This window comes from Molothrus ater, chromosome 23 (genome assembly GCF_012460135.2).
Source record: "Molothrus ater isolate BHLD 08-10-18 breed brown headed cowbird chromosome 23, BPBGC_Mater_1.1, whole genome shotgun sequence".
NCBI lineage: Eukaryota > Metazoa > Chordata > Aves > Passeriformes > Icteridae > Molothrus > Molothrus ater.
The window spans coordinates 7,338,939-7,356,496 of NC_050500.2; the positions used below are offsets into that span (position 1 = coordinate 7,338,939).

The following is a 17,558-nucleotide window of genomic DNA, read 5'->3' on the forward strand; positions in this document are numbered from 1 at the left end:
CATGTAATGCTTTTGGCAAACCCAGGTAAGGGATCTTGTTTGTGATAGACAGGCTCTTGAAAAGACCTGGAAAATCCTTAGACTGACAAAGAGACATTTTCTGAGAGAACCAGGGAATTCTCAGCCCTTTGATGATAGTAGTTGATCATCACAGTAGTCATCAAACAGATAAAATAAGAGTGGACACTTTAGTGCCTAGCTTTTTTTATGGCATCCAAACACATCCATCCAGCACATTCCCACTTCTTTTTCCTGCAGGTGTGTCCAGGTGCCAGCAGGCCTGCTGTGCACTGCTGGGGGCCAATGACAAGTCATTAAAGTCATCTTAAAAGTGGGAAGGATTTGTTTGGCAAAAGAGTCATTTGCCTCCATCCTTCCCTTTTGAATGGCATCCACAATGCCACAGAGGCAGGAGAGTCTGGTAAGACACAGATTTGGAGCCAGCTCCCAGGAGTGGAGGGAAGAGCATGGCATGTTTAGCTGTAGAACACGGGCTTGCGCAGGACACGCACCACGTTGTAGGTGTTCAGCCCCGGGGCATCAAAGCCAGGGGACAAACCCTTGCGGTCGAAGGGGTAGAAGTTAAAGAGCTGCCCATTCTGTGTCTCCAGTGAGATGGAGGCAGAGCCCAGGTGCAGAACACATGGGAACTCCTTGTCAAAAACGACTTGGAAAACGCGATCTTCCAGGTGGTGGAGCTTGATTGTCCGATACTTTTCAGGGATCAGCTCTTCCACGTGAGGGCCAAACTGCTGCATGAGCAGCACCCCACCAATTCCAACTTTGATCTCATAGAAAGTCAGGTTGGAATAGGTGTAGTAGCCAACATAAGGGATTGGGTTTGGAGGAGGAACCAAGCTTTTGTCAGCCTCTCTGAACGCTGTTTCCATGGCAGGGATGAGATACTCGTATGTCTGAGTCACAATGTCCCCACCCTGCGGTCTGGGCCCTGCCATCAGCACAATGAAGCTCAGGCGGAGCTTGGGGATGAGAGAGAAGGTTGCTGAGTAACCATCAAGGTCCCCATCCTTCCTGATGACATCATATCCCAACTGCTCATTGATCTCCCAGGGTGTGCCTGTCTTGTTAGCAAAGTAATCCACAGAGCACTTCAGCAGGGGTGTCAGCATCGTCTTCACTGTGTCGGGCTCGAGCAGCCGGCGGTGGTAAGTGCCCAGGAAGACCATGGCCAGCTTGGCCAGGTCGGCAGCCGTGGAGTACATCTGGCCAGAGGGCCGGTACCAGCCCAGGTCATAGAGCGGGGCTGGCTGCTGGCTGCCGTAGAAGCCCACGGCCATCTGGGAGCGGACGGGCGCCGTGATGTCAAAGCCCGTGTCCTCCATGCCCAGGCGCTCCAGGATGTTCTCCGAGATCCAGCGCTGGTACTGCCCATCGGCCGCGTGCTCAGCCAGCACGTGGGCCATCAGGGAGAAGGCCAGGTTGCTGTAGTGGCATCTGGAAGGAAGAGGAATATATTGGGATCAGTTGTTCATCAATGATATGCAAAATCAGTGGCTGGGTCTCTCTTCTTTAGGGAAAAATTCACATTTTATGGAATGGCAGATGAAGGGGAGACAGAGAAATATCACCGGCCGGGGGCTATGTACAAATCATGAACAGGATGGGACTGCTGAGGGACGTGCCTTGAGCTGTTTTATTTTCCAGCATCAGTCTCATTACATGGTGATGACAATGGGAAGATTCCATCAGCTCACATCCCAGGCAGCAGACCAAGAACTTAATGTTACAACTTACTTTAAAAGTTTTTGACCCATCACACAAACCAAAAGCATATTGACAGCAGTTCCATCCAACTACTATAAGCACAGGTACCTTTGATTAAAACAATGCTTGTTTATTTTGAATACAATACCTGCTTGTAAGCCTTAAAACACAATGCACAGAGCTCCATTATTAAGCTTAAAACTTCCAAATATCTTGCTAGATATATTTTTCTGCAGCTTAGGGAGTTAAGGACAACTGTTAATACACAGACCATTGTTCTATTTGTCCTTGCTTTTCTACTTTTTCCATAATTTTTCTGCTGACCTATCTCATGGCTACTGCTTAGCTCTAAACATAGTTCTGCTGTCTCTGAAGCCTGCCTTTTGCGGCTTTCCCAAAACCCTCTGATTTTATGGATTCCCACAAGAAAAGCTGCATGTTGTTGCCATGATTTGTTGTTAAATCAAGAAAGAGAAATGTTTTACGGGAACATCAGCAGAGCTGTTTAACCCTGATGTACAGAGAGAGCTGGAGATGGAAAAGAAACAACTCCTCTATATTTGCATAGCCTGACTTGCTGTTTATAATTGTTCACCATCCATTATTTTTAAGAGCAGCATGGGGAGTTCCAGGTGCTCACCTTAAAGGTCTCAAAATCCTGCGTAAACCTCTTTGGGGATTTGCCATGGGATAATCACTTAGATACCTAAGCTACCTTAAGATGGTAAAAGCACTTAAAGAGCACTTAAAAGCCCACAAAGCAGCATCCAGCAATGTGGAATCATTAAAGAAACTTGAGTACGCCAGTCTTTAATAACCATCAAGTGATTTATGTCTTCAGAGTTGAATGAAGTTTAATGGCATGAAAACATGAAGGGGCATTTTTTAAAAACACATTTTCAAAATTCATTAAATTTTCAACCCTGTTGGTTTTTTTAATTGTGTGGAGCCACACATCTCATTGAGACCTATTTAGATCATAAATTTGGTACCACTTCAACCTTTTCCAGCCCATTTAGTTGAATAAAAGTATGGTGAGCATATATATTCTTACCCTAAGAACAATCACATTCTGTATGTAAAACCTTGTATCTGAAATGGAGCTGAATTTCAACACAGAAAAATATGTTAAAACATCTGTATCAGTGAATGTGAACTTCCTTTGGGAAGAATTATCTGTTAGCTGGGAAGCATAACCAGGAACAAGGAGAGAGAGTGAAAACTACCAACATATCAATTAATAAGGAATTGAGAGACTGTGAGGGGATGTCCTTATTTATCTTCAGGGGGATCATAAAATAAAGATACCAATGGAGATAAGTTACAATTAAGATAAAAATCCAAAGAAGATGATGGTATTAAAATCCTAAAATCCTTTAAGGAATATCTGTTGTAGCCTCCTACATGACATGGGACAGAACTAACAAAAGTGAGTGGTAGATCCTCAGCCATCCTGGGTAAATTATTTCAGGGTGTAATTAATTACCAAACAATTTTGCAGTCTTAGAAAGTTTCTTCCCAGTTAGTTTGAATCCTTTCCCTCATCTGTTGTCCACTGGATCCTGTTGAAGGTTGTGGGGAAGTGTCCAAGGCTGGGTTGGACAGGGCTTAGAGCAACCTGGGATAGTGGAAGGTGTCCCTGCCCATGGCAGAGGGCGGGAGAAAAATTATCTTTAAGGTCCTTTCCAATCCAAATCAGTCTGAGATTCTATGATTTCATTATATTTTTGAGTGGTTGCAACCCAGGTAACAGACTTTTAACAGGATACAGGAATTGAAACAAGAATTCATAGACCTTTTTGATAATTTAGAGACACACAATTCACCACAGGCATGATTTTACCTGAAACCTGTGATGATTTAAACCATTCAAAACAAAGTCCCTTTCCACTTTTGAAAACCTGCATCATTTAAGGCTCATAAAGTGAACTATAGCAGTTAAATTTGGCTCATCTAGGCTTAAAACACCAAACCCAACCCTGATACCCCCAACAGTCTTTTTCCCAGCCTCTGCCAGGAGTGTGGGGAGATGGCTGAAGCTCCCTTTGGGAATAGCTGCCTTTATCCACCAGCCATGGAGGCTGGGGATGGGGTTGAGGGTGGAGAATCCTGATCCAGACCAAAAGCTCCTAAAGGAATGTGTCTGACCTGGTTCCTGGGTCAGCCACCAGGACGTCGTCTTTGAGCAGCGTGAGGGCATCCTGAGTGCTGCCCTTCCAGAGCAGGCTGGTGGATCGCAGCCTCCTGGGCAGACCTGGGCCACAGAAAGAGAGAAATCATGGAAATGATGCCTCTGGTGAGGACAGAACAAAGGCAAGATTCAATGGCAAAATGGAAGCACCAGTGGTGGACATGAGAGCTCTGGAAACACAGCAAGGAGCTGCTCCTGCTGGGCTGCAGGACATGGCATCAAGGACTCCTGACTGCAGGACATGGCATCAAGTCATGGACTCCTGATTGTGCCTTACATAGGTCCAACCAACATCAGCTCTGGGCTGCTGCATCTCAGTGAAAACACCTTGAGGAATGATGGAAATTATCCTGGATCTCCAAGTATGGTTTGGAAGAGAGGAGCAAATGGGGTGTTAGGATATCCCTGTATTTCCACATGACTGCATTCCCTGGTCTTCAAATATGTGTAACAGCTCCTTTTAACAGGATTTCATTCTTTACACTTCACCACAGAAGGCCTAAGCTTCTCTGGAAAACTCCAGGCTTGGCCTAAAATATTTTTATCTTCCCCCTCATCTTTAGTATCATTTATTCAGGGTTTCTGAACGTAAAAAAAACAGGCTTCTTTCCACTTTTAATTATTCAGGGTTTCTAAATGCAGAAAATATCAAGTTCTTTTCATTCCTCACTGAACATGGATTCCCTAAAATTTTTTGGTCAGTACTTTTTAATCACCCAGCTCCTCTGCACAGGATCTATGGCTTGCCTAGGCCAGAACTTGGATAACTTTTGGAATGGAATCCTTGCTGCCATTTGCAATGGGCTTCAATGTGGATGTTTGGGAGGAAATTGGGAAATGTATGTTTTTGACAGAAAAATGACTCACAATCATGTGCTCAGTGACCATGTCTTAATCATGGATTCACTACGATTGGAAAATCCCTCCAGGATCATGGAATCCAACCATTAACCCAGCACTGTCCTCTCCACCACTAACCCATGTCCCCAAGTGCCACTTCTCACATTTTTTAAAGCCATCCAGAATGGTGACTCCACTACTTCCCTGAGCAATTTTTGCCAATGCTTTACAACCCTTCCTCTGAAAATTTATTTCCTAATATGTGATCTAAGCATCCCTTGGTGGAACTTGAGGCCTTTTCCTCTTGTCCTGCATCCTGGCAAGGCTCAATGAAGCCCCATTCTTTTTTGTCAGCAACACTTGTTTTTCTCAGCTGGCCTGAACTCGGCATTTGAGCTGGAGTGAGAGCACTGTTCTGCCCCCTGCTCTGGGGTTATTTGTGCAGCTGCACGAACAGATAAGAGATGCAGACGTCTTCCAGTGGACAATGGGCTCCTTCATTATGTACTTGCCCCAGTGACAGCAAAGAAAATGTTGGAGCAGTGGGAGAGTTCACCAGCTCTGTGACAGCAGTGCAGTGTCTCCTTGAGGTTCATTGGAAATGATAAACCAGAGCATAAAATAATCCAGAGTCATTGATTTCTACCTCATGGGCTGCTAATTGAAGTGACAAGCACGTTGTTAATAATTTACAATCACATCCCATCCTGTCATTCGTGTGGACTGGAAAATCATGGTCTTAACAAGCTGGAGCTTCCCTCCAGCAACGGGCCCATCGAGGGCTGAGGAGAAAAACCTTTGGAGTTACTTCTGTAATATGCAATGGAGAGACCAGATAATGAGGATCTATTACAGATCAGTTTCACTGTAAGAATTTAGATGAAACCCACTTTACAATGTGTCATGCAGTGGCTTTGATCCCAGTGCTAAGCAGAACTTATTCCTTTTTGGGGTTTGACACACAGCAAACGGAAAGTGGAACCGGAACATTCCTCTGATTTGCAGTTGGGATTTTGAAACTGTACACCTCCTTCTGCTGAATTGTCAGGGTCCAAGGGTTGGTGTGTCCTCTGGGGGTGCTCTGGGAAATTTGGGCCACATTCTAAAATCCAAAAATACACAGGAGCATAAAAGGAGCTGAGCAGGGACACAAATCTAACACAGTGATGGAAGCAATGGAAGGGCTGCACAATACAAGCAATTATGCCACGACCAGGTACTCCCTTGACTAATGCTCCTTACAACATTTCTGGGGTGCACGTCACACCTCCTTGGGTGACAGGAGCAGTCAGAGCAGCTTCAGGTGCTCAGGATAGTCAGAGGGGACCAGGTAGAATTGGTTCCCCTGAAAACAACATCAGGCTGGATGGAGCCACACCTTGTCTGCAGGGAGAGGGGCTGGGCAGGGATGTGGCCACTGGCCACTTTGGGTTGTTTATCTGCTTCTTTCCAGGTTTCAGTATCATTCCATTTTGGGGAGCCCTCATTTTCATATTGGCTTTCTTCAGATGATGCCGTACCCCATCCTGAGGTCCTGCAAGTTGCAGCCGTGGTATTTTGATTTTAGGTCCTAATTTTAGGGCTTTTATTCTAATCAAGAAAAACACAAGTGTTACAGAGATTGACCAGAATACCGCATGTGATATCAATCTCTTTGGCCATTACTTTTTGTAATCCCTCAGTCAAGTATTAGCAGCTTTGTTTCAGAGAAAGGGTAAAGTTCTTAGTGCTGTGAGCTCCTTCTCCCTTGATGTATGAGTTCCCCAATTCTAAAGGTAGCAGCAGACTAACACTTCTCTGACAGCAAATGCCAAGCTATAAATAGCTCAGGAATCCCGGATCAGGAACCACACTGACAGCTAAATTTAGCTCAGCAATCAAGGTCTTTCTATTCAAAGCAAAGAGATTTGACCCTCAACTCTACATCTCAGAAAAATGAAAGCGCTCAGGGCTGGAGTACAAAATACTGTTGTGCAATTGGAACCTGATTTCAAGTCATGGTAGTGAGGAAAAAGGAATCTGTGTTCACCTGAAAGGAATCTGTGTTCACCTTGCAGAGGAAAAAACCTCATCTCAGCCCCTTTCCTGGCAGGTCCTGGACAAGAGTTCCCTTGGAGCACTCCATGACATTGCTGACACCCTGCTTCCCAGAGACCTGCCTGATCCCTGGGAAATGCACAGTGCAGGGTCCAGACTGGGAAACAGCCTCCCACCAGCTCCTTTGTATTCCTGGAATATGGTCTGCTCTCTCTGAGGTGTCTTTCCAGGGCAGAGAGGCCCAGGGACACTCAGGGAGCTGCCTCACCTGAGAGCTGACTGGCCATTCTGCGCAGGGTGACCAGGGATGGCTTCAGGGGCACCGAGCCTTTTTCCAAAAACACCAGGCCATCTGCTGTGTATCTCTGCTCTGAGTCCTTGAGCCTCCCCAGAGGGTTCTTGATAACGAAGTTCTGGGCATAACGCTCCAAGGGGTCATCAAGGGATGTGACTTTTCCTTCCTCCCACATCTTGTACAACATAATGGTGGGGAAGATCTTGGAGACACTAGCAATTCTGTTAGGGAAGAAACATTTGGAGAAATTTAGCATTAAGAAGCCCATGAATCAAGAGGAAAGAAGAGATCACTGTGATTTTACGTGTTACACCTTTTCTCCTTCCAGAGGGAATGGCTAAAATACAGGTAGGAAGTTTGAATTAATATCCTTAAAAGTGAATCTTTATAGGCTGCAACGTAACCTCTGAATGTCTCCAGCAGTGCAGTGGGCTGCTGATCTCTTTCTATTCACTTGGCATTCATAAAAAGACATAAATTGTAAATTACTGGTTAGTAAATACCATAAACACTCACATGTAGTTTATTGGAATTTTAGGGTTAAAGTCACAGAATCATTTAGGTTGGAAAACACCTTTCAGACCATTGAGTTGGATCATTTACCCAACACTCCCCAACTGTCCCTAAATGCCAGATTCCCACAGTTTTTGCAGCCATCCAGGCCGTCCCTGTGGCGCAATCGGTCAGCGCGTTCGGCTGTTAACTGAGAGGTTGGTGGTTCGAGCCCACCCAGGGACGTGGCCCTGGCTCCTGCCCCAAGGCAGGGGGTTGGAACCCGACCTTGAATGTCCCTTCCAACCCAGAAAATTCAATGGAGGAAAAATAGCACTGGGTCATTTTTCCATTCTACAGTTGGGGAAGAAACACATAATCACAGCTTCTGAAACTGTCCAAAATTGTTCATTCCGAGGACAAAAGTCTATGCGCAGAGCACAGCCTATGTTTCTTAGATAACACAGAACAATTCACTGAAAATTGCACTTTAGAGGAAGGAAGCGTTCTCCTTCATCTTGGTTTTTTGGTTTTTAGCACACATTAAGAACTTTATTCTGTCTTAACCTAAAAAATAACAGCCAATATGAATTTGACTTCACGGGAACAATAAATAAACTTATGGGTCTGCTTTATGCGTTCTGCAGATATTCATCCCAAACATCAGTTTTTCCTTAACCATCATTTATTATTATTTTTTTGAATCCTGTGGCACTGTCTTTTCTCTGCTCTCCAAATCTGTGCCAGCTCTTGGTCTTCAGGTTTGTGCCCTGGACATGAAGCCATTCCCATGTAAGGAACAGCATGTTTTCAGGTTCTTTAGGGTCATTGCTATTCCAATTTAAAATATTACCAGAATTAAATGAAAAAATACATAAATAAATCCAAAGTAACTCAGTAAGCCACCAGCATGTAACAAGCTGGGAATTCTCTTTGTCCCACAAAGTTCCATTATAAGCCAGCAGAGTTTCCTGTGTGGACCTGCAGTTTGTGATGGTGTCTCTCTTGCAGGTGCCTGTCACCATCATATTTTCTGGAAAAATCCCCTTGTCCAGGATTCTTCTCCTGGGAAGCTGAAAAGCCTCAGAGAAAAAGAAAAACAATATTACCTCATTTGCTTCTCCTGTGTTTTGCTGCTTTGGAATGTGGTTTGTTGATTGTTTTTCCAACAGGTGATTGTTTCATTGGTTTCTGCTGTGAATTATTTTGACTTATTGGCCAATTATGGCCAAGCTGCGTCAGACTCTGGAGAGAGAGTCATGAGTTTCATTATCTTTTATCCTTCTGTAAGTATCCTTTCTATATTCTTTAGTATAGTTGATTATATTTTAGTTTAATATTCTTTTATATAATATAGTATCATAAAAAAATTACAAATTAGCCTTCGGAGAACATGGAGTCAGATGCATCATTCCTCCCTGCCATGGGGGTCCCTGTAAATACAAGAGGCAGCCGCTCTCCATAGGTGTGTTTGCCCTTTCCTGGCTCTCACACTGTGCCAGGTGCCTCACCTGTAGATGGTGTACTCGTTGGGCGCCCCCGAGGCAGGGTCGGAGGCGTTCCTCTTGCCGAAGTTGCCCGTCCAGAGCACGGTGTCGTTGTAGATGGCGATGGCCGACATGGCCGGGAGCCCGGAGCTGTGCATCTTCTGCCGCAGCATCTGGTCCACCTGGGCAGAGAGGGAAACCATGAGCTCCCAAAACAAGAGTCTTACAATGCATCCACTCTGTACCAAGCAATAGAAGGCTCAGATCACCCACCCTCATCACTCCCAAGCACTCGAGAGTGATCCCATGAACGGTGTTCTGGAAAAAAAAGTATTTTAACTGTTTATCTGTTTCTTCTAGAATTGCTTATGTTGAATTATCCCATGTCCTTTTTCAGTCTACATATCCACTGTGTAGATGAATGTGGTGCTTTTGCTTGTAATATTTATGACTAAAACCAAATATCAACATGTAATAATTGCAATTTCTTCTTTTTAAATTTGTATTCTACACATCTATTCTTTGCACTGGTATTTTAGGGTCAAAGATGTATGAGAAAAAGGTTTTTCAGATATCCCATGACACTTCCCATGCCAAGAAACACTCTGGAGCTTGGGCTCTTATTTTTTCTCTTTCATTCATGAATGGGACAGAACTGCTGGGATACGTTCCTTGAGCTTTATTTGCAGCATCAGCCGCATTACATGGCTCAGACAATACAAAGATGGCAAAGCTCACATACAGCCAGCAACAACAAAGATTTCTTTGTTATAGGACTTTCTAGCCAATAGCATATTGCTAAAGCTTACAGACAATTGTTTCAGCCAATTACTAAAAGTACACATACACCTACTTCACAAAATGCTTGCTTGTCTTCTTTCTATTAACAATACACAATGCTCCATTACTAAGCTTAAATCCTTCTACTGTCTTGCTAAACATATTTTCCTACAGTCTTGAGGTCTATCTTAACCAAACCTAAGATTCAAGCTATTGTTTAGTGTCCTTGCTTGCTATACAATTTTAACTTTTTCTACTTTCAGACTTTACAGCTACAACTTAACTCTAAGTTTTCTGTTCTTTCTATTTCTAAAGCCTACTTTTCCCAGTTTTCTAGAAACCTTTTTTCCTTTACTATTTCCCACGGGCTTCTGTTTAAACCACAACCTGAGAAACAGCTCTGAGCAGCTGAAGGGCTGTGATTGCTCCTGGCTCCCTGTTGTACCAGGGCTGTGCAGAACTCTTCACTGAGCTGTACAGAGCTCCTCATCAGCTCTGCACCCACCTCCTGCAAGCAGAATGCATCGGTCTTGTCCTTTTGGGACTTTCTCAAAGCTATGTCATCATCTTGCACACATCATTTGCATTTTCAGGCACACATTTTGTTTTGCACACCATGATTAAGACATAAGAAATGCACTTCCAGACCCAGAATGTGAGGTAAGAAAAGCCAAACTGAGTCATGTCCTTGGGATCTCTTCACTGAATGGCCAGGGGAAGTGCACAGAGAGCAGGGTTAGATGGGATATTGGGAAGGAATTGTTCCCTGGGAGGGTGGGCAGGCCCTGGCACAGGGTGCCCAGAGCAGCTGTGGCTGCCCCTGGATCCCTGGCAGTGCCCAAGGCCAGGCTGGACAGGGCTTGGAGCAGCCTGGGACAGTGGAAGGTGTCCCTGCCATGGCAGGGGTGGCACTGGGTGAGCTTTGAGGTCTCTTCCAACCCTTGTCAGTCTAAGATTCATGTCAGCAATTGTGGTCCTCCTTTTCTCAGAGTCTGACCTTTAGACCTGCCTGGACCTGCAGACAGGCAGAGACTTCATAAAAGTGGATGTGAAGTGGTGGGAATTTAAATTCAGTGTGGATAAAGCCATGTGTGTGCAGGGAAACTGCCCAAACCTAGTCCTGAGCTCTCAGCAGCAGGACCTCAGGGCTGTGGTGGATGTTCCTATGGAAATATTTGCTCAGTGCCTTAAGGCAGAAAAAAAGGCAAATAAAATAGGAGGGATTATTAGAGAAGTAACATAAAATACAACAGAAAACATATTTTTCTCACTGTATAAATCCCTGATTCACTTGCACGTTGAATATTGTTTACAGTGCTGTTTGCCCTCTACTTGTGAGAAGGAGACAAGTGAGAGACCACGTGAGAGGGGCTAAAAATAGGGAATGTCCTGTGAGAGCATGATTATTCTTATGGTCCAGACAGTCAGAGCAATGCTGCAGTATTTCCTCAGAGCTCATGGAGCCTGCCAGAAGTTCAGGCAGTGCTAAAATGTCAGATCCATCTCATACTGAGAATATCATGATGGTGTATCACACCCTCTTCCAGACAGATGCAGACCTTCTTCCCCTTCCCTTTCCTCTTCCCCTTCCCCTTCCCCTTCCCCTTCCCCTTCCCTTCCCCTTCCCCTTCCCCTTCCCCTTCCCTTCCCCTTCCCTTCCTTCCCCTTCCTCCTTCCTTTCCCCTCCACTCCATTCCCTGGAATTATGTATAAGCATCTTTTTAATTTTTAAACAGGGCTGTGGGGAAAGCCAGCAAAGAAAGAAAATTTGGTCCTGGCTGATGAATTGGAACCAGAGAGGACCTGAGCCAGGTACTCTCCAGGACATGAGGGCTGCCTAATACTGGACCAGATGCAAAGAGCCATTATTTTTTGCTGGTGGAAGCTCACCATACCTTCTGATGGACAAGCGATGATGTTTGTCCATCCCAGCTCACCCTCTGAGCAAGAGAACTGCTCCCTGAAGGAGTTCACACACTCATCTCTAGGTTTGCATGTTCTCCCCCTCCTCAATTCCCCACCTTCTTCCCCAGGATGGCAAAATCCTCCATCTCCCCTCGAGAAGAGCAGCCCAGAGCTGTTTGTCCCTCTGCTCCCTCCTCCCCACAGACCTTCTCCAGTGCTTCCTTCAGGATGGGGAGGGGGTGGTCCAGTGGCACTGGCTCAGGGTAGCGGGGACACATCTGCACAGCTTCTGACCTCACCTCCATCACGGATGGATCTGGAAAACAGTCCAGGGTGACACAGGTGACCTCAGCAGACACATGGGCAAGCTTGAACCTCACCCAGCAACCCCCATGAGCTTTCTTGCTTGTGTTGGCCTAAGGGATATTTCTGTACAGGGAAAGGACATTGCTGAATTATTTCTGTCTGGTGTAAAACAGGGCTGGCAGGGCACTGTGCCCTGTTATTGCTTATTCCAACATGGGATGGACACAGGATGTACTTCAACTAACTCTGCAACGTGGGACAGTAAAGAACTGGGGCTGCAGAAGACTCTGGAGTGCCTGGCAGTGGGTTTAGCCTCCTGGAAGGGCCTGCCTGTCTAAAGGAAAGTGTGAGCTGGGGTTCAGGACAGCAGTGGCAAAGAGTCATCCCTGTATCATAACCTCAGAAATGGGGCCAGGAGTGACCTGTGAGGGCCACCTGAAATCCAGAACTACCACACTTGGTAGGCCCCACACCCACTCCATTGTCTCCTGAATCAGATGCATCCTCCATATCCCACAGACAGCTTAAATTTTTGTGGCCAGCAAAGATCTTTAAACTTTGAGAGAGATGGGACCTCCCTTACTTGGAGGCATTATTTTCCCAGCTGATCCCAAGATGTTCATAAATACAGATACCGTGCTCTGACAGCTGGGGACAAAATGCCACCTTCTTGCAGGTGAACATGAAGCATCAGAAATTTGGATTAGGAGAGAAATGGAAATCGTGGAGATGGACAGGCATGGATACACACAGCCTACAGGCAGTCTGGTACTCTGAGATAAAAATGTGTAGTTTGAAACCTTCTCAACCCTTGGTCTCTGAAATACTTGTAGCACCTTCATCGTGGATTTTATGACAACTTTCAGCTACTTAAAACTCTGATCCATTGACACTGTGTATATTCAATCCTTGTTCATGCAGTGCCTTGAGTGGATCAGTTGAGTTTCCTATAATCAACAGAGGAAGCCATGGAGATGCTCCATGGGCTGGAGCCTCTCTGGAGCCAGGCTGGGAGAGTTGGGGGTGTTCTCCTGGAGAAGAGAAGGATCCAGGGAGACTTTAGAGTCCCTCCCAGGCCCTAAAGGGGCTCTAGGAAAGCAAGAGAGGGACCTGGGACAAGGGATGGAGTAACAGGACAAGGGGAATGGCTTTCCACTGCCAGAGGGCAGGGATGGATGGGATATTGGGAAGGGATTCCTGGCTGTGAGGGGGGATGCTGAGGCCCTGGCACAGGGTGCCCAGAGAAGCTGTGGCTGCCCCAGGATTTGTCCAAGGCCAGGCTGGATGGGGCTTGGGGCAAGATGGGATAGTGGAAGTTGTTTCCTGCCCAAGGCAGGGGTGGAACAGAACGGGCTTTAAGGTCCCTTCCAGCACAAACCTTTCCATGATTCTGTGATTCCATGAATTCTAATGTGAACCAGAGGGCTTAAGCCAGGGCAAAGATTTGGGGAACCGGAAAAAGAGCAAACCCTGAAGCAGATGGTAAGGTATAAAAAAACCTGTTTCTAAACCTGGAGTAACTAATTGGAGTAACAACAGGAAAAATAAAAAATAAAGAATCTAAAATAAAATGCCTCTTTAGCACTTCAACAGCCCCATCCTATCCAAACCTAGGCCAGGAGTGATGGAGCTTCTTTGGACAGCAGCAGTGACGTGGTGCCTCCATCGACTCAGCCTTCACCTTCTCTGTGGCCTTGCCTTATTCCTCTCTGGGGAAATTTCTGTTTGGGGAAGTACTCTTTGGGAAGAAAGCTTTTATTAGTCTTCCAAATCTCTGTGGCACACCATGACCAAGGTTAAACCCCCTACTCACTGGGCTCCACCTTGGGGAGGCTGTACTGCCACAGGAAGCAGCCGGTCATGGCCACAGACAGCAGGAGGAGGAACACGACCAAGACGTGGATCCACTTCAGCTCCATGGCAGTGAGCTTGAGGAAGCTCCGGCTGCAGGGTGCCTGCTGGGAATGGAAAAGGAATGGGCTAGGAGAGAGCAAACACCTGCTGTGTCAGCTGGTAGAGAGGCCCCTGTGCTGGAGAACAAAGCTGCTGCAGGGACAGGACTCACCTGGTCTGGTGGAAGTGTCCCTGCCCATGGCAGGGGGTAGAATGGGATGAGCTTTAAGGTCTCTTCAACCCAATCTATTCTGGGATAATTTCAGTAACATTCCTGCACCAGGGCAGGGCAGACCAGCCCCTGTTGGGGTAACTGGATCCAGAAATTACTTCCTGGCTTTCAGTGAGCTCCATGGGCCATTAACTGTCCTCCCCTTGCTGGTTCTTGGGGAGCACCAACTACTCCTTTTGCCTTCTCCCCTCCCTGCAGGTGAAGCTCATCATCCCAGCCTGGCAGGAGTCTCAGTTACAGTTCTCACTTCCTCCCTTCTCAATCACCATGACTTATTCCTGGATATCTTTCCAGCCCCTTTTTCCAGAGTCCAGCATCTGTTCATGGCAGCCACCAGCCAGACCATCTGAGCAGATCCAGCTTTTCTAGATGAATGATGGAATTTTTCACTCCGTGCTGCCCTTACCCTTCTCTGTTGTGCCTGTAAATCCCATTCTATCACGTACCATCTGTAAGCTTGGCATTTACAGATGCCATGTTTTGGAAAACTGCCTGATATTTGAGTGTGTGCAGCTCTCACAACACTGGAGACCATCCAGGTTGGTGAGAGAACCAGATCAATGTTGAAGAAAAACAAGGAACAGATGACAAATGAGGAGGTGCCTGAGCCTGAGCTGTGCTCCTTCACTGCCTGCAGGAGGTCAGGAGGGTGCTTTTGAAAGTTTGGCAATTAATGTTATAAAACATATGGCCTGCCATTTGCATCCAATATGCTCCACATTCCTATGCTGTTTCAGGTTGTCTGGACTCACTTGTAGGATAGACAGATTGAAATATTCCCTTTAGATTTCCACACAGCCTTTCCCCCCCCTGTTTGGAGATACAGGATAGCTCATGCAAAAGCTTCTGCAAACCAACTGAGCCTTGTCACTCACAGCCAGGGAATCTGCAGAGCCTCTCCCAGACTCACACATGGTTCTGTGGATCCAGCTGGGTTTTCCAGCCTTCACTGGAACTCTGAGTTGCAGTTCCACTTTCTGCATAATAACAGAAATATATCATAATTTTTTCTGAAAACCTTCAGCCTGGTCAGGCATTCCTATAGGAATTTCTGAAAGCAGCTTATGTCAGGCTCTTCCATAACATAATTAACATTCAAGGATGGCTTAAGACTGTGCAGATGCCCGCAGACCCAGTCACACCTGAGCCTGCCTGAGCACGCCAGGTCCCTGCTCCAGCCTGTGACTTGTTTCTAAATAGGGGGATTCCATCCTGACACCAATCCCATCTTTGTTTGGATATAACAACCTCCTTCAGGGCCTTAGCAGGCAGGAGATTCCATCACCCAAGGAAAAGCCTGTGCTGAGATCTCTTTAATCCCCTCACACTGTGGCTCAGTGTGTGTTCAAGGATGTCACCCAGAGCTGTTTTCCTGCAGCAAGGAGTGGGACAGGGCCCTCTGCCCTGGAGTGCTCATGGGTGACTTCCTTGGATTTAGTCCCATCTTAATAACATTGATTCCTCCACCAATTTTCAGTTCCTCTGAGCATTTTCCTGCCTCTTTTCTTGCTTCACTGAGAAGCCCTGCTTCCTGAGTGCCAAAGAACAAGGTGAGAAGACTATTTTCTGGTGTATTCCCCATCTCATGGACTCCAGAGTCCCTGGGCCACTAACTGAGGACACAAAGATACCAACTTTGATCTCATCTTTAGTCAAACATATTCTTCTGTCCAAACTCCCCTTTACTTCATGTGGCTCATGAGCGCTCTGAAAGGGTTTTTTCCTTCTCTGCCCTGTGATCTGGTGGGAATGCCAAGAAACCCTGGCAATGCCATGGATTAGAGATATGGATCTCCCTTATTGATGGGACATCAGATACCCAAAGGTGTGAGAAATATTCCTCCACCCGGGGAGATGCTCTCCCCTCCAAACTACTTTCCAGGAAAAATACCACTTTTCCCCTGCACCTGGGAGACTGTCAGGCAAGCAGATGGATAGATCCCTGTAAACCCTCCTCACAATAACCACTCCAGGACCTGTCTGGTCTCACCTTCCTCTGGTTTCCCCCTGACTCCTTGTCTCTGTGACTGTCACAGCTCACAGCACAGACACAGCAAGGCAGGGGGAGGGGGACACCGAGCACTTAAACACATGCAAATGAATGCAAACACTTGCAGGAATGAGTGCACACAGCTTCCCATGGGGACAGCCTAGCAGTAGGATACATTTTTTTCCCCAGAGCTTTTCAAAATTAAGATGAGGAGAAAATCTGGGGATTCCCATTGGACCACCCAGGTCACAGTCCTGCCCCACCAGGGTTGCTCAGCCAAGGCACAGCTCAGCAGGGATTAGGGGGAGCCAGAAACACCCCCAGCCCCTCACGTACCACCTCCAGGAGCTGCCTCAGTCCCAAAGGCTGTTGTCCTTCCTCCAGGGGTGTGGGCACTTGAGCAGCCCCATCCTGGCCAGCCTCAGCCCGGGCAGGGGGCAGCAGGAGCCCTGGGCATCTCCCAAAGGCAGCTCTGCCTCACGGGCAGGCGCTGCTCTGGCACCGGCTGGAGCTGCCCCCTTTCTCTCCCCACGGGTCCTGCTCCAGGTTTATCTTCCCAGGAGTCCTGCTCTGGCTTTCCCCATCCATTTGGCCCATCCAGGCCCTCCAGAGAGTGCTGCTGATCTCCCCTGGGAAAGGAGCTTAAGTGACAGGGACAGCATGGCATTTGCACAGGAAAGTGCCTGAGAGATTGGATGTTAATTCTTCCTAATGCTTCTGTGCCATGTGTGTGAATCACAGCTGAAACCAGGAGGGCTTCACCATCTATTTATAGCAGCTTCATCTCCTCCTGACATCTGAACAGGAGGCGATTAAGCAGGAGAGGGCCAGTCCCTGAGTGCCTCCAGCCAGCCTGGGGAGCTGCTCATGGGGAGGGGACACGGAGAGCTAAGCTGGGAGCTCAGGCACTCTCTGGGCTTAATCCTGAACAGCCTCCTGGAGTTCTCCCACAGTGACAGACAAGGGAGTCACTCCCAGCTCCCAGGCTCACAGGACAGAGATGGAGCTGGGATTTCTTCCTCCTTCTCTGCCAGGCACTCTGAAGGATAGTGGGAGGTGCATGAGGGCATCCTTACCCGCAGCTGTAACCCCTCCATGGCTGCTCAGGAGGCTCTTCTCATCCCCTGTGCTGCTGGTCCCCACAAATAAAAGGCTTATACTCCCTGTGATGGAGAGAACACAGTTGGTGCAGGAAAAAAGCAGTCAGAGCAGAGGTAACAAAGCCCAGCTCAGGTAAGAAGAGCTGCAGGGACAACACTGGCTTTGGGGTCATGGGGGACATAGGGGGACATGGGGGTTGGAATGAGGTGGTCCTAGGTGGTCCTAAAGGCCCCTTCCAACCCAAACCATTCTATGAGATAAAGCACAGTAGCCACAAAAGTCCT

General features: G+C 46.9%; 1 protein-coding gene and 1 non-coding gene across 2 annotated transcripts; one reads left to right on the forward strand and one right to left on the reverse strand.

The window, feature by feature from the left end:
• Positions 1–476: 476 nt before the first annotated feature.
• On the reverse strand, positions 477–17,294 carry LACTBL1 (lactamase beta like 1). The gene is given in 7 exon segments (XM_036396433.2): positions 477–1,455; positions 3,874–3,979; positions 7,062–7,309; positions 9,092–9,249; positions 11,959–12,068; positions 13,872–14,016; positions 17,250–17,294. Coding segments are annotated over 7 exon segments (1,791 nt in total).
• TRNAN-GUU (transfer RNA asparagine (anticodon GUU)) lies at positions 7,753–7,826 on the forward strand. The gene has a single exon. It is a non-coding gene; the product is annotated as a tRNA-Asn (tRNA).
• Positions 17,295–17,558: the final 264 nt, after the last annotated feature.